General features: G+C 46.1%; 2 protein-coding genes across 3 annotated transcripts in view; one reads left to right on the top strand and one right to left on the bottom strand.

Annotated features, from left to right (window-relative positions):
* The first annotated feature begins 240 nt into the window (after positions 1 to 240).
* Positions 241 to 18,464, top strand: LMAN2L (lectin, mannose binding 2 like). 2 transcript variants are annotated; one of them, XM_054997574.1, is made up of 9 exons: positions 241 to 397; positions 988 to 1,106; positions 5,729 to 5,846; positions 6,484 to 6,566; positions 10,692 to 10,724; positions 13,759 to 13,920; positions 14,040 to 14,154; positions 15,433 to 15,552; positions 16,415 to 18,464. In XM_054997574.1, the coding sequence occupies exons 1-9, from the start codon at positions 241 to 243 to the stop codon at positions 16,555 to 16,557; spliced, it is 1,050 nt and encodes a 349-aa protein (XP_054853549.1). In that variant the 3' UTR covers positions 16,558 to 18,464. The 2 variants fall into 2 exon arrangements, with proteins under 2 accessions (XP_054853549.1, XP_054853550.1); XM_054997575.1 differs by lacking the exon at positions 10,692 to 10,724.
* A 3,892-nt stretch (positions 18,465 to 22,356) lies between these two features.
* The window catches only part of FER1L5 (fer-1 like family member 5), a 76,432-nt gene continuing 74,990 nt past the window's right edge, over positions 22,357 to 23,798 (bottom strand). The window contains exons 46-48 of the mRNA XM_054997242.1: positions 23,169 to 23,278; positions 22,792 to 22,939; positions 22,357 to 22,619 (exon numbers count right to left, since the gene is read on the bottom strand). Of these exons, the coding sequence (XP_054853217.1) occupies positions 22,527 to 22,619; positions 22,792 to 22,939; positions 23,169 to 23,278 (351 nt within the window). The 3' untranslated portion in view covers positions 22,357 to 22,526. The remainder of the gene's footprint in view (positions 22,620 to 22,791; positions 22,940 to 23,168; positions 23,279 to 23,798) is intronic.

The following is a 23,798-nucleotide window of genomic DNA, read 5'->3' on the forward strand; positions in this document are numbered from 1 at the left end:
GGATGGGGGCGGTATCTCTCAACGAACCACATTTCCCAGAGCCCATCCTGGGGCACACATGAAAAGCCCCCCTCCTTTAGTTGACGGCTAAACTTTTTATCCAATCGAGTTTCTACATTTTGCGGAAAGAGGCGGTGCGTAACGGTTAAGCCAATGAAAGCAGTGTCCGATGCCGCCTAGGGAAAGAAGACGGGAGGAGGGCGGAGTTAGCAGCTGGTCGGGTCTGGTGGAGGGGGAAAGATGGCGGTGGTGGAAGGGGTCGCCGTGGACCTCCGGGGAAGGAGCTGGCGCGAAGGGAGGTTGTGCCGCCTGCTGCTGCTTCTGCTGTGGGTGACCCGTGCTGAGCAGATGGAGGAGCACCTGAAGCGGGAGCACTCGCTCACCAAGCCGTATCAGGGTGAGCTGCGCCCAGGCTTGTTGTGGCTCAGGGTGGCCGGAAGGCTTTCCCCCTTATCAGGGATAGGACCCGCCCGCGTTCCTTTAAACAGGCTGAAGTCCCACCAGTGACGCTTCTCAGAACACGGTTTTGCCCTGGCACAGAAGCGTTGCCAGTCTTGAAGATTTCCCCAGACTGAGATGGGAAAGCGGGTGGGGAGGTTTCCACCTGGTTGAAGATTAGCTGTTCCTGGTGGTCCGTCCCTCTGCAGTTTCACATGTTGAATTTCTGCACCCAGCCTGTCCTTCTGGGACCGTGATTTGGGCCACTCAGATCAGGGCTGCCTACTACAACGTTGTTCCAAATTGCAATACTTTCCTTGTAAATGTGCATAGCAGCCATTCGTATGGGAGAGAGTGGAGAGGAGCACTAGGCGATATGGATGGAAGCAGCTCCCTGTCCCTCTTTAGAAATGGAGCCTGCTTCTGATTCTATGGCCCCTTCTCTTTATCTGCTATGGTTCCTATTCTGTGATGAACTGTTGGTGACTTGGTCGATGCAGAGAAGACCCCTGCCTTATGTGTCTTTCCTCCCTCCCTTTCACATTGCAGGTGTAGGCTCTTCCAGCTCCTCTCTCTGGGAACTTATGGGCAATGCTATGGTTATGACCCAGTTTGTGCGCCTCACTCCTGATGTTCAGAGCAAGCAGGGAGCTGTCTGGAACAGGGTGGTAAGACTTGTGCTTCTTCCTCATCACCTGCTGATGGGTCCTGGGACTTCATTACAGCAGAAATAATTGGCTTTCCATTTTTCTTGGTGGTGATGTTATCCTACCTGAAATGAATGTGGTGAAGGGTGCAGTTGTTTGCATTATGATTCTGAGGTTCCTTTGGGAATTGAGATTTATGGAAAATGTTTAATGTGTGGGAAAGCATGACTGTTGGCTTAGTGATTTTGAACAGGGTTGCTTGGAATCCTCTGGCCGCAGGAGCCATTTGTGTGAGTAGTTGTCTCTTTTAAACAAGTAAGAAATCCCATTTGAGGGACTTTGCAAATCTACTTGACTTAAGCAGTGATTACTTAGATTGCACCCTCTGGATTAATTGTAGAATGGAAGGGCAGGACATGAATGCTCTTTAAAAATATAAACAAATGGGAAAGTCCCAATTTGAATTTTGCCTCTTCCACGGGCTCACTAGATGTCCTCAGGCAAGCCACCCTTTCCACTCTTAGTCCAATGAGCGTCTGGCTGGGCTTCTTGGGGCAGGGGATTCCACAGCATGGGGAGCCATAGTTGCGAAGGCCCTCTGCTGCTTTCTGACCAATCATACCACACTGAAAATAGTCATGCCGAGATGGCCAGCATTAGCGAACCCAACCTATGGTTGCATTCATATGAGAGAAACTATAGGTTTTTTTAGTGCTTCCCATAATTTCCCAATTTTTACGCTTGAAAAAGTGGAAGCCTCTGCCCTGGTGGTATTTTCCAGACCTTTGCATCTCTTGTCATGGCTGTGAATTGATTAAGAATGGGATATTCTCATTAAATCAAGTTGCCCTGGAATCTTTCAGTTCAATGGGCTTCTAACTCTCTCTGCATTCATTTAGCTTTATGTCTGACGTGGAGGCATAAGTTGTCAGTTTGTTTCCTAAGGGAAGATCTGTATGTGGAAGATTTAGGGCAGGATATGTTGTTAATGTAAAGATTTGTGCACAGCCCTTCCCTTGATTAGGCGTGTGTGAAAAGGTCACGTGTATGTTAATAATTGCATGATGGGGAAAGAGGCATTATGGTTATGTTGTGGAATAAGATTGTTAGCTCTCAGTGTGTAGGAGGGATTAGGTGGTGGTTCTTGTCTGTGTAGGGAGCTGTTTTTTTTACCTTGGACCCTATCTTGTGCAATGGAAAGAGCTCTGCCAAGTTAGATTTAACTTCAGCATAAATTGTTCTATTATGTCCATTTCGCTCCAATTCTCATGCCAGAGACTTCAGCCATTCTGCTTTTTGAGTTACTGAACAACTTGACTGGTTTTGAACTTATGATGCAATTAGTCACATTTGGAAAATGAGCATGGTGATTCTCTGAAATGATCTTCCAGGATCATGGGTGCCCCGCAACTCAGTATGAAAAGGAGCTTTCAGACCCTGTCCATGAGCTTCCCAGAAGGTTCTCTGTCTGTCCATTGTCAGAAATACATATTTTGACCTAGAAGGATTTTTGTTCCAATTCCCTGAGGCAGTTAGGCTTTTTATGTGTTGCAATAATTTTGGAAACCAACTGTGCCTGTGAATTATAACCTCTGAATGGCCTGGGCCATGCATGCTTCAGAGAAGAAAACCATCCCAACTGATAAGGACTGATTTGGCAGAACTAAGCATGTTCGTCAGTCAGGAACTATGTCTGAACAGCTGCCTCGGGTAGAAGGCCTAGAGTGGAGCAATTCTCACTCTCCATCTCCTGAGCACTTGCCCCGTGTCCTGTAACATCTCTCTAGCTTGTTGTGGCTAAAACAATGGGGAGGGGGGCTGTTACAACCCCTTTCTTTCTCTTGCGTAGATTTGGTGTTTAAGCCTTTTATTCTTGCCCCCTCTTGGTAGATTGTTGCCACCAGGAATTAAATTCCAGAATAACTTAAATTTCTCCTTTTAGTAATGTGCCCAAGGGTCAGGCTTTTTCATGGTACTATGTGGCCCTGAGGATAGGAATGGGATATAGGAATGACAGATACTCTGGGATATTAAAAAACCAAAGTAAACTTTTTTATTTTTAGATGAAGCGTATTGGTTTCATATTATTTCTAAAACTTGATGGTTTCAGAAGAGTAGTTCTCAATTCTTAGTTACTTTACTTAAACCCAATCACACAGATCTTCTCTCAGGCTTCACACACAGTTTGCCTGCTTTTGATATTAGTTTCTCTCTCAATTACAAGTATGACTTTCTCAGGCGCACACACAGTTTGCCTGCTTTTCCCTGACTGAATGTTCTTTCACAGACACACAGTTCAGGTTTCCACACGGGTTATATTTCTCTCAGACAACATAAACAAGCTCAGGCTGCACACAGCTTGCCTCTCTTGCCCTGACTGAATCTTTTCTCTCCACTCAGTAACTGAAAACTGCATTCACACTCTCAGTCATCAACCAATCATATCACTCACTCATCCCTCTCTTTCACCCCCACTCTTCATCTGTACCATACCAAGCATTTAAAGACACATACATTTACTTAAAATCATTACAGGGGGTATTAATTATCCTTGAGGTGGAAGAGGAGGCTTCTTAATGGCAAAATGGAATGGCAGCATATAGGTGTTAGCAGGATGGAATGTTCAGGTAATAACTCTGTTGTTGAATCTTTACAGTTGAGTTAACTTGTTCACCTAGGTAGATGAGCTCTTGCCTTAAATGGATGTTAATCCTTTGTTTTTATGTCTGTGTGCAGCTTTCCCAAATCTTAATAAGGCCAACTGAGATTAATTACCTTATCGTGGATCCTAAATATAGCTCTGGCAGGAGAATTCTTAGGCTATTGGCAAGAGGCATTGCAACAATGCAGCTTTTAACTTGCTCACAACGCTGAACTTCAAGGTGGCAATTGCTTTATTTATTATTAGGACTTGAAAATAAATTTGGGCAGAGGGAATTGGAAAGATCAGTCTCTTACCTCTGTAGGAAGGCTGATAGGAAGGTGGGAGGATTGAAAAGGCATAGAGAGAATTAGAAACACCTAGTGTGCTAGACATTGTGACATACTGATATCTTGCAAGACCTGAACAGAACCATATACCTTACAGTTTATAATGGCTGCCCTTTTCTGTCTGCTTACCTGGAGTGATTCTTAGGCCTTATTTCGGTGGCTGAAGCACAAGCACTTTCCTATAGGATTTGTATGTGCACACAAACACCACATCTTGTTCAAGCTGATCCACGCAAAGCACCTACATGACACGCATTTTAAGCAAGATGCCGTAGGAGTACAACGTCCTACTGGAAAGGGCTGCTGCCTCAGCCCTGTGTTGTATATAAATCAGGCCATGCTCTCTGCAGGCAAGTTGGTACTTGGAGTCAGCTGTATCATCTTCTGAAGCACTGAGCTTTCAGAAAAGTGGACTGCAGTTGTTAGGTAAAGAAAAGGGAACTAGTGTGAGCTTCTGTTGTAAAAATTAAAGTGAAAAACTCTTAGAGGAAAATATCCTCCCTCTCCTTGAGTGGCAAACAGCAGAGGCAAGGGAGCTCTGAATGTTAATTCCCTCCCTCCGTTTGGCACTGGAGAGCAGCCGCTGAGTTCTTTGTTGACAGCATTGAGGAATCTTTGCACCAGAGGTGAGTGGATGGTAGATCAGGGCCCTTGGGAAGACCATCTAGTTCCTGGTGGCTGCTGGGTTTTTTACTACTACTACTACTACTACTACTACTAAAACATTCAATTTATATACCGCCCTCCAGGATGACTTAACTCCCACTCAGAGCGGTTTACAAAGTATGTTATTATCTCCACCACAACAACAAACACCCTGTGAGGTGGGTGGGACTGAGAGAGCTCCTAGAAGCTGTGACTGACTCAAGGTCACCCAGCTGGTTTCAAGTGGAGGAGTTGGGAATCAAACCTGGTTCTCCGGATTAGAGTCCCATGCTCTTAACCACTATACTAAACTGGTTCAGAAACTAGCTTTTTGCACAGAAAGCTTGACTAGGTGGTCCTTGGTTGGTTCCTGCTTATGTTCTTAAGCAAGATTCTTAGTCTTGTTCAATATAGTTTTGTTTCATTTGATTGAGGAGAGGCTGCTTTAGAAATCTAAAATACCTTGGTGGTCTCTGAGAACTCAAGAGAAAGTAGATCATGTGGCCTTATCACAGCCAACTGAAGGGGAGATCTTGGCCATGTAAGGGGGTGAAGGGTTTCTTAGCTGACTTATTACTAACCTTATGCTACAGTTTCCAGAGCTTTTTTCAAGAAACCTTGCAGGTTACATAGTGTGATGCAGTAGTTAGTGTCAGAGTAGTACCTGGGAGACCTGGATTCAAATCCCCACACTGCTACACAACCCTCTGGGTGATCCTGAGCTAGTCTGTCTCTCAGCCTAATCCACCTCATGGCCTGTTGTGAGGGTAAGCTGGAGACAGGGAGAACAATGTTGTGAGCTGCTTTGGGTCTTCGTTGTGGAGAGAAGAAGGGCACAAGTAAACATAAGGCTTTAAAGTTGTTTAGATTTGAAGCACAGAAGAGGTTGAAACCTTCATGTCACATTCTTACATAAAAGATACTGGAATGGAGACTGGTTTTTTTTTTGGCTTTTGTGTGGATGCCCTTGCTATCTCAGTTTCTGTCCCTTCCTCTCTTTTTGACAGCCTTGCTACTTAAGGGACTGGGAGATGCAAGCACACTTCAAAATCCATGGGCAAGGAAAGAAGAACTTGAATGGGGACGGCTTTGCAATCTGGTACACAAAGGATCGCATGCAGCCAGGTAAGAGCCCCCGGAGTGCCTTCCCAGTCCAGCTCTCAAGGCAGCTGTTGTAAGCAGATGCATTGCAATGAGCAGGTCTTTTAGCAGGGCTATATTAGCAAGGCAAAGTTTATTGTGAATTGCTACAATATTCTATTTGGTCCATCTCCATCTGTAAGACCCACGAGTCATGGCAGATGTGGAGCAAGCAAAATGCTCCTTGGAATAAAAGTTCTTAAATCTCCTTGTCTCGAGGGCTGCATTTCAGGTTTGCTTGATCCTCACAGATCTCTGTATTTTCTTACTTGACAGCTGCCAGGCGGGTGGGTGTTTAAAGCTGCTGATTTCTAAAAATCTAGCTGCTCTGTGTGTCTAGTCTGAGAATCCATGCACGGGGGAGAGCTGTGAGCATCTGGCTGGTGGATTCTTGGAAGCCTTTCACTGTTGTTGAAGAGGCAAAAGTTGTTGAAGTGGACAGTGGGTTGCCTTTCCAGCATGTAGAAAAGGCTTTGACCAAAGATTCAGCTCTTTAGCCTCCCCCCCTTGAGAATCCTGAAAATGTGCCAGGGACACACCTGAAGAGCCACTAGCTTCAGTCCAGGTTCTCAAAGCAGCTGTCAGTGGTAGCCCATTGTGAACTCAGTGAAATCTGTTCTAGGGCCTGTCTTCGGGAGCAAGGATAACTTTCTAGGGCTGGGAGTGTTTGTAGACACCTACCCAAATGAGGAGAAGCAACAGGAGGTAAGGTGACCTCGGAATAGCTCCACTGCAGTGGGGGAATTGGGTGGGAGAGGTGGGGCGTGACTTGTTGATGGCCTTGTCCCTCTGTTGGAGTCAGGTAGAGGGGATTGATTAGGAGTCACGTCACTTGACAGTTTGCTAGCTAGTCTTCCTGAACCAGTGAAATGAGATGAACACAGGCTGGGGTGTGTATACTTTGCCCGAGCACAAAGTTTTAGCTTTTCCTTGATAGTCTAAAGTGTTCCTAGAAAGTTTTAAATTCTGCAACCTGTATCAGTTATATGTAACTTCGTAATTTATGCTAGTTGGTAGGAGGGGCAAAAAGCTATGTAGGAAGTCCATTCCCTAATTATTGGAAACCTTATCCAGCTTTCTCTCTTGAGGGTTCGGTAGGCTTTGACCCCATTCACTCAAGCATATCTGCACACCAATGAGAACTACATCCTCTTCTTCCCTTGGAAATGAAACTTGATTTTCTCGGGATATGATTTATTTTTTCTAAAACGTGTCTTACATTGCTAGTGTTCATCCCTTCTGTTACAAAATTGCTGCTAGTTTATTTTCAGTTTTTTAAAAAAGTAAACAGTATTGTGACATTGGCTGTTCTAAATGCGTGTAGTTTTTAATTTGGATGTCTGGTCTCAGTGATGAGGTTGTTATTGGTCACCATAAACCGTAGTTTCTTATGTAGAAATGTTTGTACTCTTGAAAGTCTGGGATGTGTTTTTGACCGGTTTGCTGAGATTGAATTGGGAGCTGTGTCCTCATCCCTAAATCATATCCTGTTGGATTGTGTTTCCATTCCGCATTGTTTTTACTATTGGCATCCCCTTGAGTTCAACTCCAAGCTTGAATCCTGTTACTGTTTGTGTCCAAGTCAATATCACGATGTCTAACCTGTAGATCTGCATTTTTGTATTAGCTGCTCCAGGCAGACCCCTTCAAGGCTTTGACTCTAGTTGAATGGGCGCACAGCTGAGCTATTTGTGCTCCTTCACAGGCAGGGATATGGAAAGAGATTCCATGCAGGATATGCTATTCATGCTGCCGAAAAGTGCATGTGAATCATGCAGGTATGTGGGTGGGGCTGATTGGAACTATCAGCATGATGGTAATGCTGACACGACTGGTCCCACCTACACGATTGCATTGTGTGCGCTTCTCATCTGTGGGGAATCCCACAATATCAAAGTGTCTCTTTTGTCACTGGGTGCACCCGAGGAAGGTGGCTGTAGTTTCGAGCAAAAGCCATGTGAGGAAATCCCTTACACTTGGAGGTTGTATGTCTGAAACCTTTTTGCAAGCCTGATGCTGGAGGATTGTTCATTTGTTTTACATTATTTACACTGAAACTCAAGGCAGTTTACACAGTGGAAGTCAATATGATCAATGGCTGGGACATTCAGTAAACAATGCAATTAGTTATGAAGTGCAGAAATTTGAAGAAAAGCAGAAATCCAATACAAAGCTGAAACAATGGTGAAACAAAACATAAGCAGTTTAACTTGATGTGAAGCAAGGAGCAGTAGAGACTCTCTGGGCCAGGCTCTGTAGTTCCACGTCCTCCATTTCTGCAGTGTTGGTCAGGCAGGTTGTCAGTAAGCAAAAGTTCCAGTGGTTTGCTGGTGCCGTTGAACCATTGCCTTTGGTCAGCTCCCCAAAGGGTGTCGTACTTGGAGATTTTTGGGTTCGTTTTTCAAATGTCAAAATATAACAGAGTCCAGTGGTTTGTTTAAAGGCTTAAATTTTGTTCTCGCATAAGTTTTTGAGAGTCAGAGCTTACTTCATCAGTTGCATATCAGGCCTCATTTTATATACAAAACAGAAAGGGGGGAGGATGTTACAGAGAGAGGCCTATTCAAAACAAGAGACAATCCAAAGAGTCGTTGGTTCCTTCAGCATGCGTGTGAGATACTTCCATCTAGTGCAGGATGAAGTGAAATCAGCGTATAATAAATACATATACAGTAATAAGTTAGAGATATGGATGAAAGAATTAGCATCTGTATGTGGAATTAGCATTTGTATGTGGAATAATTCGCATCTGTATGTGGAAATGCAAGATAATACCACTTATAGCGAGTTAAGAAATGAGAGGTCCCTCTTAAGACCTCTTTCAGAGATAGCGTTAAACTTCTTAAAGAAATTCATCGATTACCCTCTGAAGGTTTTTTTGTAGGAGAATAGTGACTTTTAGATCAGCAACAGAATGCCCTGGAAGATTAAAACTTTCAGCCGCTGGTTTATGAGTACTACAGTTTTTAATATCAGATTTGTCTATTTACTCTTTGCGTAGGGATTAGAACCACAGTGCTGGAAGGGACCCCAAGGGTCATCTAGTGCAAAACCCTAAACAATGCAGGCAATTCACAGCTACTTTCTGACAAAACCTCGAGGACACCTGGCCAGTCTTTCCTGGAGGAAAATTCCTTCTTCACCCCTAACTGGCAGTCGGCATCACCCTGGGCTTGTAAGAAAGGGCCACAAGAGCCTAGCACCAGTTCCTCCCTTCCTGTCCTCCCTCTCACATTTGACCTGTTCATCCAGTGTAGAGAGTGGCAGATGACGGTATATATATTGCATCAGAGGATGAACAAGTGAATGAGCCAGAAATGGCATCAATATTGATAGAAATGGGAGTTGATATTGGTAGGTCAGATGATTCTTTTGCTGTAGTGTATATGAGGACACCATTGGCATTTGGGTGTCTTGCAGGATCTGATTCCTATGTTTGTCTTTGCTGGATTGTTCATTGGTATAGGCGAGAAGTTTCAGATTGATGGGGCTTTCTGTAAGCAAGGAACAGGTTGCTATTCAAGTGAAGAAGCCATTAATTTCATTTCAAAAAATGACAGCAAAACCTTTTCTCAGGGATCTGGTGGTAATCATGCAGGCCTCTTAAGAAGGCAGGTGCTTGTCCCTGCACTGATTTCTGGAAGGGATCTGGTTGACGGAGATAACCTGGGTGTACTAGTAATATAATGGAGGGTGTTGAAGAGGAAGGAGTAGTAGAAAAAACAGTGGAGAACAAGCTTTGAAACACAGCTGTCCTGCATAGCTTGTGACCCAAGACGGCAGATGTAGAAAGAACTGCTAGGATGGGTCATCCCAAACTTCTGATAGTGAAGCTTTTTTCTTTTTACATTAATTAAAATTAGAGGAATACTTTATTTTTGCAAATTAAAATATTTATTTTTAGAGGGTGTATAATTCTCCCCCCCGCCCCCCGAGAATCCCTCTTGCTATATTTCTTTGTAATTACCTGATCTAGATGTCTCTCCCAAATGGTATTAAGACAGCCTAGAGTGGCTGTTCTTGCAGTGAAAGAATGGGCAAATGTTTGCAAAGATTGGTAATTCTGATGCCTCTTTGTGCTGTGGGAGGGATGGCTGAACAATCCACTTGCACGATGCAGCAGAATTACCACCTCCCTGATAGAAAGGGCAGTGACTCAAGCAGAGAAGCAGTGGGGTCTTCCTCTGTGGGTGGCACTGGGTTCACAGGTGATTTCAGTGGTCGAATCTTTTCTCATGGCACACAAATGGGAGAAGTAATGTGCTTAGAGCTCCATGTAGCTGCTTTGTTGCTTGCTAAAAACTAAAAAAATATGTGCACCTTGTCAAACACTTGGCAGTCCCCAGTGCATGGCTGGTGGGCTGTGTTTGGCCTTGTGTGCCATAAGTGCTGCAGAACTGATTCAAATTCTGAAAAACATGCTGAGGGGTGGGGGAATCCCTCCAGAACATGTGCATTTTGTGCAAGGATAAAATTCACTTTGGTTCTTGTTCCCTCTCCTTTGTTCCTTGGCCTGCGTATGTTGCTGTTTTTACTCATTGTCTGTTTTAGGCCACACACCCCCAATGTCGTTCATACTCATCTCCCCGCTGTGCCTTCTAAATGTTTGAAGGGATTGCAGAGCTCTCCCCAATATTACTCTGAATTGGGCTGTCCCTCCCCAGGGCCAGGGGAAGGGCAAAGTTGGCACTTCCTTCAAGGTTGGTGGGTGAAGTTTTGTTTCCCAGTTTACTGATGGATGCTAAATTGCCTGTCGGGTGACCGTGTCTCGCTTCTGTATCCGCCCCCCCCTTTTTTTTTGCTTTGCAATAACTGCTAATGGATCCTCAGGCTCAGAAGAGGAGATATTCCTCAGGAAACCAGGTACTTGAAGATGCTCCCCTAATCTTGTGATCAGCTTCTTCCTCCTTGGTATTAGTTACCAACATATCATTGGGGTGAGGGAACTGCATTGCTTTGAGTCAGTAGGATAGTAGCTAAACTGCAGCTCTTTGGTGGGGCCATCCTCTGTCTCTCCCTTGTTCAGAATCTCCCCCCTCCCCCCTGTCTTGTTTTGGCTGTGCCACTTTGGGGCTAACATGTGCGTTCCTTTTCTTTCTGCCTGCTTGTTTGTTGCTTTCTGTGAGCCCTTCTCTCTCTCTCTCTCTCTTGTGTGGAACCAGGAAGCAGATCCCTCGCCTCAGCCAGAGATTGCTCTTGTGGTCCCGTGCTCCGGGTCACATTTCTTCATCTGTAGACCCACCTAAGACCAACTCAGACCTGTTAACACAGAAGAGTCCCTTTGGCCTACAGCTTCTTTCCTTCTTTCCACTGAGGCTGCTCTGTGGGGACATGAGATCTTATAGAGTGGCCTGGCAGACTCTGCAAGCTAAGATCCCAGCATGGTGATGTGTATTGTGCACAAAGAAATAACTTTCTGCCCAGCCTTTTAAGGGTCCTTTGAGTTCTGTCTGGTCCCTCTAAAACATCTGATGACCTATTGGTGGTTGTGTGTCCAATTGGATGGCCTCCATTTTTTTTTTTAGCCTTGTTGGCTAGGATTCAACATGCTGCCAGCCCCACCACTGAAGTCTGCAAAACACCCTACAGAAGATGCTGAGAAGGAGGCCTTAAGCTCATGGCCTAAGAGAACTTATTACTCCCCACCCCCCGCCTCCCCGGTTGTTGTTTTTTTGCTTATCATCCAGCCTGCTGCAGAGTTCTGGAGAACTGTAAAGCTTGCAAACGACGTTGTCTTATTTTGGCTTGTCTTAATACAAGATCATTACATGGGTTTTTCTCCTTTTTGGCTTTTGCTACGGACCAATATGCCTACCCATCCCACCCACCCCATTCCCGACCAACGTAACCCAAACTGCCTGGTAGATGGGCATTCCCTCCATTTCTTACAGTGCTAGCATGGCTGGGTCAGTCAGTGAAACTGAAGGGCAGTAGACAAGGGCCAGACAAGTGACTTCTTTGCACCCACAGCGTGTAGAACTTGCTGCCGAGAGATGTGGTGCTGGCCACAAGGTTGGAGTGTGTGTGGCAGGCCTATCAATGGCAGTTGTGATGGGAGGCACCTGCCTTCATCCAGTGCTCTTGGTCTTTCCTCATGAGCATCTGGTTGGATGCTGTTGGAAACAGGATGCTGGGTTAGAGGGGCCTTTAGTCTGATCTAGTACAACATTTCTTGTATCCTCTGCCTGCAAAGGTTAATTCTGTTATTTGTATTATGCACACATATTTGGCTAATTTCTCTCTCTCCTGCCCCACCCTGTGTTATTTTGCATACTCCTCCCTCTGCTAGCCTTGGGAAAAGGGAAAGATGCAAAGCACAGAAGCTCTTCCTCCCTGACTGTGGAAGTCTCGTTCAGGCTCCGCTTTCTTGACCCTGGCCCAAATCCTTCCAAATATATCTTTATAGCTCTAAAGGCTAAAAAGGTTTTTTAAAATGAGCAGAAACTGAATTCTGTACCTGGGCTACATTTTGCAGGCTTGTACAGAACTGTGGTGGTTATAGATAATAAAATACAGTAGGAATAAGTTCTGTCAGAAATCTTTTACAAAAAGACCAAGCTACTCTCCATTTTGACATATAGAATTTGCATGTCATTGGCACACACTCTTGGTTATGTCTCCCAAATAGATCAAGATGTGTTTGTCTGCAGTAGTAGAAAAGAGCAGGAGTCCAGTAGCACCTACCCCAAATTTTGTTACTCTCCCAAATAGGATCATAGTAAGGTAGCACTGGATGCTTCTGCATTAGTAGTGTTAAACAGCCCCTTCTCTCTTTCACCTTGTGGGTTATGTGTTTCTAGTTGCAAGGCAGCAGGACAGACGAGAAGAACCTCATCCTCTACTTTGGTTAGATGGGTCAGTCCAGTCAGATCACCTGTTCCCAGTCAAACTTGCACTGATAAGATAGGCTGCTTGCTGGATTTGGTAGACGGTTAAGCCGAAGGCTACGTGGAATATACAACCAAAACAAATCCTTTGTTGCCAGCAATCAGTATGCACCATTCTGCATCTGTTGTGAAAATGGCCTGTATCCTCCTATTCTACTAAACAAAGCTTGAAGCCTTCTTCCAGCCTAAGGAACTTTCTTCCAACTGAAGATCTGCTTGGACTGAAGGAAGGCTTCTTACGCCTAAGGGATTTTTTCAGCCTAGAGTAAGATTCTGCCTGCTACTAGAATATATGACTTGGGCTGTAACCTAGTGTAGGAACGGGCAGTCTGTGGACCAAATTCAGCCCTATGAAATCCCTATCAAGCCTTTATCACAGTGTAATATAAAGCTTGCCCCCTCTTTCACTTGTAATGGAAGGAAGAAAAGTACTGGGAAGCGAATGAGGCAGAGAGCCACTGGTCTGTCTGGATATGATGGTGAATGTCAACAGTCTCAACTGAACTTGGTTTAGGTGCAGAAATTGGGTGATGTATCAGTGAGAGTTAAGGTGGGAGTGTCAGCATTCATTAGGGTCTGTCATCACCTGATGACTGCTGAAATCTGATTTGGGAGGTGTTCAGAGCCCATGCATGCAAGATCCTGGCTGTGCAGGGCTCTGTAACTCTGAATCCTTGACCAGTCAGGGGCACCTGTATAATAAGAGGATGTGCCCACCTGTGAGGTCCAGTTTGTGCAACGAAGTACGCAGCACACTCCCTACTCCATCTATAAAAGTTGGTCCTCCCTGTCCTAATTCCTTGGTGTAACCTTTCACTAGGACATGTTTATGTGATCTCTGGCTGAGATGCTTGACAGAATAGTTAGTTACCCTGCTTGCTGCAGATCCAGCCTGGTGCCCTTGGCTCTCTGCATGCCCCTTCCCCTTCTATCGCTCATGTGAAGCAACTGGATTTTGAGGGGCAATGTGAAAAGTAGCCACCTGACCTGTGATCCCATCTCCTCTTCAGCGTGTGTTCCCTTATGTCTCTGCCATGGTGAGCAACGGCTCCCTAGCCTATGACCACGACAGGGATGGGAGGCCCACAGAACTGGGCGGGTGCACAGCAATGGTGCGCAACCTCAATCATGACACTTTCCTGGTGATCCGCTATGTGAAGAGGAGGCTTACCGTGAGTGTTTCTTTCCTTTGGCCCAGTTGATTCCCTGCCCCCCCCCAACATTCCTCATGCGCAGACCCAGAGAGGACTTGGGAGGAAGGTTTGCCTGCATAAAAATCTCCCCTTTTCAGGTCTTGCTTGACATAGATGGCAAGCATGAGTGGCGAGACTGCATCGACATCCCAGGGGTCCATTTCCCACGAGGATATTACTTCGGAGTATCTTCTGTCACAGGAGACCTGTCAGGTATGCCTGCTTTTAGAACAAACTGAAATCTGACTTTTGCATATCAGCCTGCTGTTTATCCTGAGTGAGACGGCCGCTCCTCACGGTTGGTATTGTTTCTTCTGACTGGCAGAGGCTCTCATGTGCCTCAGACAGAGAGTTTTCGCATCACTTGCTGCCTGATCCTTTTTTTTAAACTGGAGATGCCAAGGATTGCCCTGCGGGCTTCCTTCATGCAGAGCAGTTGCTCCCCCATTGAGCTGCAGCCTCTCTGCTCTTCCTTCAAAGCCACACCCTTGTTTTCATTAGCTTTGGTTTAGCCTGGCAAAGAACTTCATGGAATGAAAAGATTTTAAAGAATGGCAACGGGCCCTCATCAGTAATGTTGCGAACTCTTCCTTCCGTTTTATGTGGGTGGAATTCTTGTGTGGAAATGGAATCTGTTGTGGTACTTAATCCCCACCCTCATTTAAAAAAAATGAGAGGATTTTTAAAAACTTGCAGGCAGTGTCTGCCTTATTGGACTTTGTTCTCTGTGGAAACCACTTTTGATCCTTTCATGTTTTTTGTATGGCATGTCATCATGTTTACCTTCCTCTACCTCTTTACACAAATCCCATTGCAGTCTGAATGTTTGCTTAGTGGTACCCTTGCTCTGGTTGTGGAGTGAAGGCCAACACTTCATGGTCATCCAGTGAACTGTCTGACAGGCCAGGGACTTGAATTAGACTCCCTTATCATCGACTACCCCATATTGGCTTTCTAGTGCTGTTAACTGCTGTGTCTAGAAGATCAAGCTGGAAAGGTTGTGGGAAAACCGAATGAATGACTGTGGGTAGAGTGAGAGGTTGAACTATCGTAGTAGAAATCTTGAGTGGCCATGGACAGACTGCTCTTTCTGAATGCTGTTGCATTCTCAGAATTCTGAGAAGCCAGTGGAATTAAGTTGCCAGAATGGGTCTAGCAAGCAGTGGATTCCTTTGTCACTGTACTGTGAGCAAGCTGCTATGTTCTAAGATAGATTGCTGTAGTCCATTCAGGCAGTCTAATTCCACTCCACTCAGTGGTTGTACCAGTCTCACCCACAGGCAGAGGTGCTGAGTTGGAAGAGAGCTGGTTGAATGAATTCTGCACCAGATTGAACCAGGATAAGGTTGATAGCTGGCCAGAAGCCCTAAACCAGACTTAAGGCAATTGTGAAGGCTAAGTGGGATGCCATCTAGTTGGGTAACTGGTAGGGTTGATGAATTGTCCACATTTGTTTTCCTTGCGCCCCAAACTCTCATCGTTCTTCCCCAGATAACCATGACATCATTTCTCTGAAGTTGTATCAGCTGACAGTTCAACGGACACCAGAAGAGGAGCAACGGGACAAAGAGGTCTTTCTTCCCATTGTGGAGAACATGAAACTGCCTGGAAGTAGGTTGGCCTGGAATCGGGGTGGGGTGGGTGCTGCACTCATGGGGTTGCTTAGGAGGCTGAGATAGGGAGGTCAGTTTCAAGGGTCTGTTCAGTTATTACATGTGTTTCCCTTGGAGACTAGCAGTTGAAGATCCGGGGAACACTTACATATACACTTACCTGCCGCAGTTTGAGATTCCCTTCTCTGTGATCTTGGAGTAGATGAAACAGCCGTGTGGCTCCTTTCCATTCAGTCATCTCCTTCCCAAGCTGGCAGCCATAAAGGGAAAGGACCTGTGCCACTGGCCCTGCCCAGGTGATCAGCCCACCCAACCCCAACTCTGAGGGTAAAGAATTGCATGCCAAAGCTGCCTTTTTTGGAATGGGTTGCTGGGAGGCTCAACTTCTGTTGTTGCTTTTCAATATCTGTTCTAGCCTGTAGCAGTTTTTTAATATACATTTCCATGCTGTATATTTCCATCCTGTAGCTAAAGCACAGACCCTCTTCCCCTTTCATATTTTAGTTGAATGCACCGAGATGAGGATAAGGCCAAGGATTGCTCTACCCTGCATCCTGTTTCTGACAGTGGCTAGCCAGATCCTTGAGGAGGGGGGCTTGCAAGTAGATTATGATGCAATAGCTTTCTCTTGTTGTCTTGTCAAAAGTATCTGGTACTCTAAAGGGCTCCTATCTCTGAACATGGAAGTCCCATTTTAGCTAGTGTGCCTAATCAGTAACCATTGGCAGGCTGTGTAGAAGGCTACCTTCTCATCCCACACTGGAAGTTCTACTAGACGTGGAGGGTACAAACAAATCCAAAGAGGTGGTGGTTGGTGGTAGCTTTTCTGAGTCTAACCTCTCTGTGTCCATCCTCTGCAGTGGAAGCTCCTCTGGAACCAATGAGTGGCCTTGCTCTGTTCTTGATTGTCTTCTTCTCACTGGTTGCCTTGGTCTTTGCTATCGTCATTGGCATTATCGTCTACAACAAATGGCAGGAACAGAGCCGGAAACACTTCTACTGATCAGGAAGCATCCTAGCCCATTCTTCGGCATTTTTTGCCTTCTAGACTACCACTGATGGCATCGGCAGGGGTGATAGCAGATTCAGGCAGCTAGTCTATGAGTCCTTCCCTGTCATGAGGACTCCAATCCATCTGGATCTTGAAAATTTGAAATGGGATTGGCTTTTGGCATGGGGGCCTCCTTGTTTGGCCCTCAATGGGGGAAGCAATTATGCCTGCCCCTTTCCACTTTGCCTTTTACAAACTGAGCTTACAGCCCTGGCATTTCTGCAAGACTCAATGGGTATAAACTTATCCTTAATCATGTGATGTGAAATGAACTTCTGTGTCACTGTGGGAAAATCAAGAGACCTCCAGCCAGTGAACCCCACAGTTGGCAATAGCTGCTGTGCCCCCATGAAGCTGCCTTTGTGGATTGGAAGCTAGGAGCTTTGGTTCAGCAGGGGGCAAGATGGTGTTGCTTGCTGTGCTATAGGGGGAAAGCAGGCCATGTGCTCTGGATGTCTTGCTGGGACCTCTTTTCACTAGCATCTTGAAGAAGTACCTGCTTTGACTAGGTAAGTTGAGAGCCTGTAGCTGTAAAAAATAGAGACCACCATTCTCTAACCTACCACCCAAATATTCCTGCTTGTGGAATAGGGGAACGATGGATGCTAAGCCTGGTGAATAAATGAGTGTGGCTACTTCCCATGGCTATTTCACATCCTGAAGAAATAGAAGCATCTTTCCTCCCGTCCTCATCCCTTTTTTCCTTCCTTGAGACTTATGCCTGCTCTGATTGTTTATATAAATAAATTGTAAACGAACAAAGTGAGGCATAGCAGCCAGCCCCTTCCTGAGGAATTAAAGGTGCCTTTCCTTTTTCAAGGGTAAAGAGCCTTGATTAATCTACCAAGAATAATTGAGATCGTGTTGATTTTTATAACCAAATGGTGGTAGGTGTAGAAACTCAAATAAGGGCCTCCTTTCTCTAGGAAAGCGTGTTGGGAGACGCCTCAGTTTTCAGCAAAATCTCCTCAGTTTTGACCACCACTGTGAGGCAGCCTTAGAATATTCTAGAGAATGCATTTGCAGTTCAGGTAGTCCATTGTGCCCCACATGGATGTCCCGGCGTCAGTTCCAGAATCCTCTGCAAATTCACAAGCGTTCCGTGGCAAGAGTGCAGGGGCTTCCTGAGACAGGCTGAAATGCAAAGGTCTCTACAAAGGTAGAAAGCTGCTTTCAAAAAGGCAAAACTGCTGTAGGGCAAACACAACTTGTTTTCGTTGCTGTGACGCTACCTCCTTTCTCCGAAGGAATTTGAATGTACCTGCTCCTGACTGGTATTCCAACACCCCATCTCCTGGTGACTAAGAGGATCCTCCCCTCCCTACATGCTCTGAGTTTCCCTTTCCTTATTGGTCAGAATATTTTTATTTTTTGGTGTCTGCCAAGGATTGACCTTGGTTGAAGGAAATGTCTCTTGTTGCTGGGTCTGTTACCAGGGGAATTTTGTGCTGCTTTTTCACATTTCTCCTCCTTTCTTTGCTGGAGACATGTTGTCTGGGCTCTCCTCTCATGAAGCTGGCTTAAATCCATGGGGGAGAAGAGCAGTGCCACTTTCCACAAGTGTTGTGCAGTGCTTCTGTAGAGGCTGGCCGGTAGATGCTCTGCACAGCAGGCCAGCCTCACCTTGCCCTCTGATCACTGGACTGTACCGCATACTACCTTTGTAGCCTCTCCCTTCTTTTCCCAGTGTCAAAGTTCAAAAAAACAAACAAACCACACAAAGGTCATGTTAAGTGATGCTGATGGGTCTGAAGTAGACTTGTACACAAAATTGCTTGTTGCATTTTTTTGTTGTTCTCTAAAGAATGTTTCCTTAAAACCATTTAATGGTCTTTTTTAAAAAAAGCTAATGTTCCCCTGCTTTGGTGCCTTCTTTCCTGCTGAGGGCTTCGTTCTCTTTCCTTGAGTGATCCCAACCAGTCAGCAACCACACAGTGAGCATGATAGTATCACAGTGCTCCCTAGCATTTCAGTTTGGGCTGTGTGATAATGCCATTGAAAGAAGCTGGTGCAGTGCAGTGTTTCCTGGGCTGGTTACAGGACTAATCTGAGCTGCTGGCCTACGCAGGACATGAGTAATCGGCAGTCCAGATGTTTTTGTCCCCTTTCTGCTTGATCCCAAAACATTGCCAGAAAGGGGTGGAGTTCTTTTCACTGCTGCGTTCACCTCCTCTTGTTTGGCTCATCTCCTAATTTGAACCAAACTAGCATCCTTTTGCACTTGTTGGATCATAACTTGCCTTTTTGAAATACACATTGAAGCCGAACAGTCAGAGTGGTGACTTGGAGTAGTGACAAAGAAGCTGCAGGATTGATTCAGATAAACCAAAAACCCTTGGAAGGTCAACGCTTGACAGGAAGCTGGCTCTGGGTGAGAGCCAGCTTGTGCTTTGCCAAGCGGCTTATCTTCTTGCATGCTTCTTTGTACAGTTACTGTGTGAGTTGCATCAGATTTCAGTTGCCTTTTTGCCTATAGCCATAATGGGGTGTGTGTGTCTCTTTCATGCTTCTGCCACAGATGAGATATTTTAAAATTCTCCTCAGCCAGTGAAGTAGTAGGACTGAGGAGGAGGGTAGAAGCTCAGAGAAGGTCCCTGTGACTCACTGCCGGTCCAGCTCACACATCAGGAAGTGGGGAAAGGCCCAGAAATTTTGCAGTGTGCCAGAAAACTGCCCTTGTATCTGGACGGGAGTGTACCTCAAAAATATCAACTCCTGGAGAGAGGCAGCAGGGGAGCACTACTGCGTACCTGCAGTGCTTGTTAGCTTCCCAGGGAAGCACCTGCATGGCTTTTGCGAGGGAAAAAGATGCTGGCCTTGAGGGACATTTGGCCTTTATTACCAGCAAGAGCTGTGCCCCCCCCCACCTTTTTTCTTGGGCACTCATAAATGTTGCTGCCATTTGAATCACAAGCTGCTTTTCAAGTATGTTACACTTTTATATAGGGTCACACATACAATCCCCCCCAGCATTTCATTGTGGTTAATGGAGGCAACTGTGCTCTATATGGGCCTGGTAGTTGGTTCTCTGTAGTAAGATAGCCTGCCATGATACATACAGCTTGTCTTGGCAAGTAGACCCCTCCATGCCTCCCTGCAGCATGAAACAAAGAGCTGTGGCCAGATCCTGGAGGCCTCGGTTGTGCTCTTGACGTGGTGCTGGTTGGGTAGCCTATTTTCCTGCCTCCTGTTGGCTCGCATTCTTTCTCTTTGGCTCACAGTAGCAACTGCCTCGGGTTCTCTAGGGGGACCTGTTTCCAGCAGAAGGGTGAACAGGAAAGTCGTATGCTTCTGCAAGTGGCTCGGCAGTGGGTGACTCTGGGGCTCCTGCAGTCCTGGGCTAGTTCAGTGGAACAGCACAGGCTTTGCATGCAGAAGGCTCCAGAGCCAATCTCTAGTCTCTCCAGGTAGCAAGACTGGGAAGGACTTCTGCCTGAGGATTTGGTGAAGAGCTGCCAGTCCAAAGCAGATGGTATTGCGTTAGATTGGCCCAGTTATTGGGCCAATGGAAGGCAGCCTTGCCTATACTCAGGTTGCAAGTGACGGCATGTACTTACTTGTTTATCTTAGCATTTGAATTGCTCATTAAGGCTGTCCCTAATGATGCCAGCCATTGCTTTGGCCTGCACCATCTCCTCGGTTGCTGGGAGGTGGCTTGGTTCTGAAGTCTCAGGGGGATGGCTCCAGTAGCTAAAATCTGCAGGATTGTCCTGTCCTAAAGGTTGCAGAAGTGGCCATATCCAATTGCCGTATTCCATCATAAGCAGCTTTAGGGCTTCTGGGTTTGTTGCTTCAGTCGGATGGTTCTGGCTCTTTTTGGCGCCATTAGTGTTTTGCTACATGATCGGCAAAGCAATATTGCCACCCAGCACCATCGTCCTTTTTGAAGATCTGTTTCCCCCCCCCGATACACTTCAAAGCCTTGTCTGTGCTTCTGCATGACCCCCCCCCCCCCCACTTCTGTACATGTAATTTTGTGTCTTGAAATAAACCCACACAAATGCGGAAGTCTCTTTCCTGCCTTCTCACTGGCTGGTTTTATTTAGTCTGGGTGAATGGGTCTAATTTTATTAATAGCTGGTTGTGAGCAGGGAGCTGACCCCTTGAGACCTACTTTGCTACCAGAGAAGGGCCTGGCCTTAGTTGTAGGGGACTCTTGCAGCAGCACATGATACAAGGCTGGGTGATTAGGACCTCCCCCATCTGCACTGTTACCTGATGGGGCACTTAGACCCTGCCCTTGCTGCTTGCCAGCTGGCTGCAATTAACAAATTTACACAGTAGATGCAAGGGCAGCTTACAAGGTGGAGTTGGACGACTGCAGCAGCTACACCAAGTGCACAGCCCCTAGCAACTGTCTTGGGTGACCCCAGGGAGGCAGGGAGATCCTATGCCTGCCAAACCTGCCCGCTGTAAGATGTGTGGCATTCCTACTTAGTGTGGTCCCTGATCACTGATGTGGGGAGGTGTGTGTTTCCAGCTTTTATATCTCACTTTTCATTATAAATGAGGCAGCTTACAATAATTAACCTTCAGAAAATAGTGAAATTGATGGGGTACTTCTTGATAAGCTCTTACTGTGGCCTGACATTTGATGCACATAGAGCCAGAGCACCCCAGTTACTAGGAAAAGTGTGGAAACAAGACACTGAATTTTTCATTTTAAGGGAGATGCAAGATGGCTGTATTTGCAAGAGATTTTAGAAAGCGGGAATTTAGCACACACAAATCCTAAAATTGGTTCACTAGAAACAGACTAGAAATGGGACCTTCTTAAGACAGCCAAAACCCTGGGCATTATATTTACCTCCTACTCTCAGGCCAGCATTCTAGTACAGGGCAAGCAAAATTGTACACGACTTTGATATACTGGGCTGGGGGGGAGAGGGTATTTCCCACAGCGGCCCAGAATGTGTACGCATGCTTGCACAAGGCAGGCTTCACCGCTACCACCTTGGCTCCTGTTATAGTAGCATGGAGGAGTAGGTACTGTTGAAGAGTATTGCTTCAAAAAAGCAAGCTCCCCAAGAGGAATCCACTGCCTAATAGTCCCTTGTGTTCAAACGGTGGCATAACATTCATGGTTGCTTTTTAGTTGTGTTAATCAGGACTCAGCTGTTGCCAAACTGGGAAAAAACCCTTAATTATTAAGTTTGCACATACATAAATACAGCAGTTGCAACTCACAAAGTACTCTTTTTGTTTTTATGAGATGCTGGCATATGCTGTGCTAGAAGTGGGGGGTGGGGGGAGAGGGATGTCTCCTCTAGGAGGCTTCTTGCTGTTTTGTTAAGGACTTGGATTAATTTTTTTTAAAAAAATCCTAAACATTTCTTTAAAAATTGCTGCCTAATGTATCCTAAATGAGATAAAAGGATTTCAGGTATCTACTCTGCCATGCACAGGCCTAAGGTTACTGGCTGACCTAAGGCCCCTCACACACACTCTTAGCCTAACCCACTTCATAGGCTTGTTCTAAAGATAACAGTGGATGGGTGGAAGGTCATGCAAACCACCCTGAGCTCCTTGGTGGATGGGCAGGCTAAAAATAATAAGCCAACAAATCAACTCAGGTTGCAGTCCTAGTCACACTATCTGGAAGTAAGCTCTATTGGCCTTACTACCTCTGAGCAAATATCCACCGGACAATGGCAGGCCAACTTCTGCTTCTTTGGTTATATTTTATTTTAATTGGAGGACAGGAACAGTTTATTTAGGAACTTTGCAGTGGGGTTCACCTTGTAACAGAGACTTGGGAGGCCTCTTGCCTAGTGGTGATTCAGAAGCCGCTGGGCTCTGTTCCTGAAGTCCCTATGGAAGCAAGGTGGGAGTCAAGGGAAGACTCGACATCAGGCACAGCCCACAAGTACATGGTGGCAGCTGGAGAACGGAGTTGCAACAGCATCAGTAGCTACCAAGGTTCATTCTGCTCGAGGTGAGTTTTCTTTCGTAGGGGGAGTGTGCATCTTGATGGAACCTTTCATTGGATTTATTAGCTTCATGGCCAAGTAGCCCTGAGAAGAGGAAGGAAAATGGTCAGGCAGAACATTAGGGTGGGGGGCAGAGAGCAGGCAGAGCTCCAGGTCGCTCTCTCTCTCTCTCTCTCTGGAATGACTAATTATGATACGGAAGAGTCCCAGCCTCCTTTGGGGGCCTAATTCCTCATCCTCTCAACAGAGGACTCACCGGGGCTGAGTAGATGAAGGATGCAATCAGCAGGGCCAGCAGCAAGAAGCAGAAGAACATGAAGATCTTCCACTTGCTCTTTTGCCAGACAATGAACTTGATGCTCTTCAGTGGGGCTGTGAACCATAGGAAGGATGTCTCCGGCCTCCTGGCCAGAGAGAGGACAATAGACATGACAATATTGTCAGGTATATGCTAGGACTGCTGACCTCACCCATCCCCTTCCCCTGCCACATGGCAGCCTGCTGGGGTGGACGTGGCTTTTTTAAAAAGCTCCAGGATGCACAAGATACTCCCTGCTGGCAAGCATTCATGCATCTGCCCCCACCTCCACCAGGGTTTCCACACAAGAGGGCACCTGTATGCGGTGTTCTTACTCTGGTGGCTTCAGAACCGGGTTCATATTTGGCTCCTCCCTTCCTTTCCCAGCTGGCCGCTCTTCAGCCTCTTTCTCTGTCAACAGCTCCAGTGTCATTTCAACCTTTCCCTAGAAAGCCAGAGAAGCAAACCCACAATGGAGGCAGGAAGGGCTCCCCAGGGCAAGCTCAGCACCAAGCAGGCTGAGGGGGTTGCATTGCTGTTGCATTGCCTCTCCCCCTACCCCCCTGTTGTTCTTATGACATCACTATTTGCATTGTGGGTTTAGAATGATGGCCACGTAGTGTGTATGCAGAAAAGCTGGGGAAGATGGAACAAGGAAGGAACAGTCTGGGTGGCTTGGAGGTGGCTCCCCCTCCCAGGTCCACATTCTCCTATCATCATTTGCATTCTGTTCTCAAGCTAAAAAGCCAGTTTTGGGTAGTGGTTAAGAACAGCAAGACAAATCTGGAGAACCGAATTTGATTCCCCACTCCTCTGCTTGAAACCCAAGGATGACCTTGGGTCAGTCACAGGTCTCCAGAGGTCTCTCAGCCCCACCCACCTCACAGGGTGATTGTTGTGAGGATAACAACAACATACTTTGTAAATCGCTCTGAGTGGGCGTTAAGTTGTCCTGAGGGGCCGTA

The sequence above is a fragment of the Eublepharis macularius genome, chromosome 14, assembly GCF_028583425.1.
Source record: "Eublepharis macularius isolate TG4126 chromosome 14, MPM_Emac_v1.0, whole genome shotgun sequence".
Taxonomy (NCBI): domain Eukaryota; kingdom Metazoa; phylum Chordata; class Lepidosauria; order Squamata; family Eublepharidae; genus Eublepharis; species Eublepharis macularius.

Excerpts from the sequence above, each read along its gene's own strand:
- LMAN2L (XM_054997574.1), top strand. The coding sequence starts at position 241 with ATGGCGGTGGTGGAAGGGGTCGCCGTGGACCTCCGGGGAAGGAGCTGG. Across the intron at positions 13,921-14,039 it reads ATGTGAAGAGGAGGCTTACC|GTCTTGCTTGACATAGATGG; the intron begins GTGAGTGTTTCT and ends TCCCCTTTTCAG. Across the intron at positions 14,155-15,432 it reads TGTCACAGGAGACCTGTCAG|ATAACCATGACATCATTTCT; the intron begins GTATGCCTGCTT and ends GTTCTTCCCCAG.